The sequence below is a fragment of the Topomyia yanbarensis genome, unplaced genomic scaffold (genome assembly GCF_030247195.1).
Source record: "Topomyia yanbarensis strain Yona2022 unplaced genomic scaffold, ASM3024719v1 HiC_scaffold_956, whole genome shotgun sequence".
NCBI lineage: Eukaryota > Metazoa > Arthropoda > Insecta > Diptera > Culicidae > Topomyia > Topomyia yanbarensis.
Genome location: NW_026684220.1, coordinates 1 through 2,185, shown reverse-complemented (window position 1 = coordinate 2,185; position 2,185 = coordinate 1). Strand labels below are relative to the sequence as shown.

At 42.0% G+C, this 2,185-nt stretch overlaps 1 protein-coding gene across 1 annotated transcript; it reads left to right on the top strand.

The window, feature by feature from the left end:
• Positions 1-5: 5 nt before the first annotated feature.
• LOC131696226 (uncharacterized) lies at positions 6-2,078 on the top strand (the record flags this gene model as incomplete). Its single annotated transcript, XM_058984775.1, has 2 exons — positions 6-833; positions 982-2,078. Coding segments are annotated over 2 exons (939 nt in total), but the record flags the coding sequence as incomplete, so codon positions are not given.
• Positions 2,079-2,185: the final 107 nt, after the last annotated feature.

The following is a 2,185-nucleotide window of genomic DNA, read 5'->3' as shown; positions in this document are numbered from 1 at the left end:
TTGCCTCAGTTCCCGTGGTTCCCCAACAGCAAAATGCAATTCTAACTGCCCCGCAATATCCGCAATACAACCAGCCGACTTCCGCCGCCCATCAGTATATTCAAGCTCCCCCACCTGCTGCATACATCCCACAAACAACTGCAACTCCTCAGCCCACACCCCCATCTGCGCCAGCCGCCCCACCACCACAAATTTTGAATTACGTCCCGACAATTACACCAGCAACCCCAACCCAGTACCCAGCCGCACCCTATCCAGCCTATCAGAATTATAACACGGTCGTGCCTCAACCGGTCGCTCCAGTGCCAGTACCACACACACCATCGCCGTCGGCCGCCGCAGCAGCTCTCTATCAGTCGAGTGGTGGTATCACCTACTATGCTCCACAGTCGCAAACACAAGCACCAAGGCCGTTGCCTTCCCTCCGACGACCAACCAGTGCGATTCCTATCTTGGCACCTCCAGACCGGAAAGCGAAAAACAACCGATCTGGCACTGATACAGCCGGTAACAGCGGGAACGAAAACGAAGAAAACGGCGGTGCTTCTGTTAGCAGTAGTGGCGGTACAACGGGAACCACCTCAACCAGTTCGGGTGCGAACGCTCCAATTGGTAGTGACATAGACCACATTCTTGATAACATGTTTGTGCAGCGAGCTCCCTATCAGCCACCAACCAGGAAAAGTCCTTCACCTGCGCCCGCAACGGCCACAGGAATTCCCGGAAGTGCTACCGGTGTGGTCAATAAGCTGGACACTGGAACGGGTCTGCCGTTGGATGCTACGAAAGAGCTCGATAAGGAAGCCATTGATAAAATTGGCGAATCGGTTAAGGTGAGTACTGAACGTAGATTGTATGTTTATTCAATAAATGCTGCAGGATAATCGATATAATTTTTAGGTTCCAAATACAAATTACAATTAACTGTTAGATAACCGTTCATAATAACAGATGAATTTATTTTTTTCTATCTCATTTCAGAATCTTTCCATCCAAGATGCGAAGCTACCCATCGTGGATCCGCTGGCTGTCAGTGGTCAAAACGAGAAGCTCGAAACCGCACCCACTGCTGTTGATTCCACGGCCGGTTGACACTACTAACTGTTGTTCCTTTTGTAGATCATCACTCAATCAAGCCGAAGTGAATTTGTCCGGCCGAACCCAACAATTGTACCAATATGCAAACTTGTTTTATCACTGTCCCCGCCAAAGAGTGGAGGTCACTTTGTAGTTTGTGTGCGAGCACGGATGCCCGTTCCCTATTCGATTAGGGTGGGCTTCTTCTTTCCCTCTCTCACGTCAACTATTGCGTTGTTACTGAACAATGTATGTTAACGCATATAAGTAATCCTAGCGCTTTCTTCTTTGACCGTGTCAAATAGAGTAGAGCTCGTGCAACATAAAACGTAAGTTTGTTTGGTCTGCATGGTTAGTTGTGATCCATAAGGTTATTTTCTATTGCCGGATTATAAGCTGAATGCACTCCAGCGCCTAATGTTAAGGTTTGTGTACGAGATCAATTATTTTACGAACAAAAATATATTATCTTTGTACAATCACACAAGAGCATTTTGTATGGTTCATACAATGGCAATTGAATGAATTAAATTGTTATAAATTCAAAATTTTCATCCAGGTGTTTCGATTTTCTTTTATTGGTCTAATAAGCCCGCATAATTTTATTTATTAGTATCGCATGATTTGTTGTTCGACAGCTTCGAACGAAATCGTTAATCTCCAACATATATCAGTAAATTCTATGAGGCAACGATATTTAGTGTCACGTGCACATATTTTATTTGAATTGCACGCTTACATAATTAGTAAGTATATGTTTTTGTTATGATCATTTTATTGAAAATCCTTTCAGAATTAATGTTTGTTTGCAAAAGGCAAAATATAGAAAAAAAAAAGCGATTGCTTGAGTTAGTTTTAATAGTTATAGTGATTTGAAACTTTAGACCACTGACCGTAAAAAGAAGAAATTGCAAGGAAACTTTATTAATTGTATTTATAATTCAAATTTATATGACAAGCGTTAAGTCTATAGGAAGCAAATGGAAAAAAATAATAAAATATGATTGCAAAACTAAAACAATCCAATTAATGGTTTCGTATTTCATGATTGACGACTATTCCAATGTTATTCCTGTAAGTTGACAGTTGAAATTTACACCTAGATAAT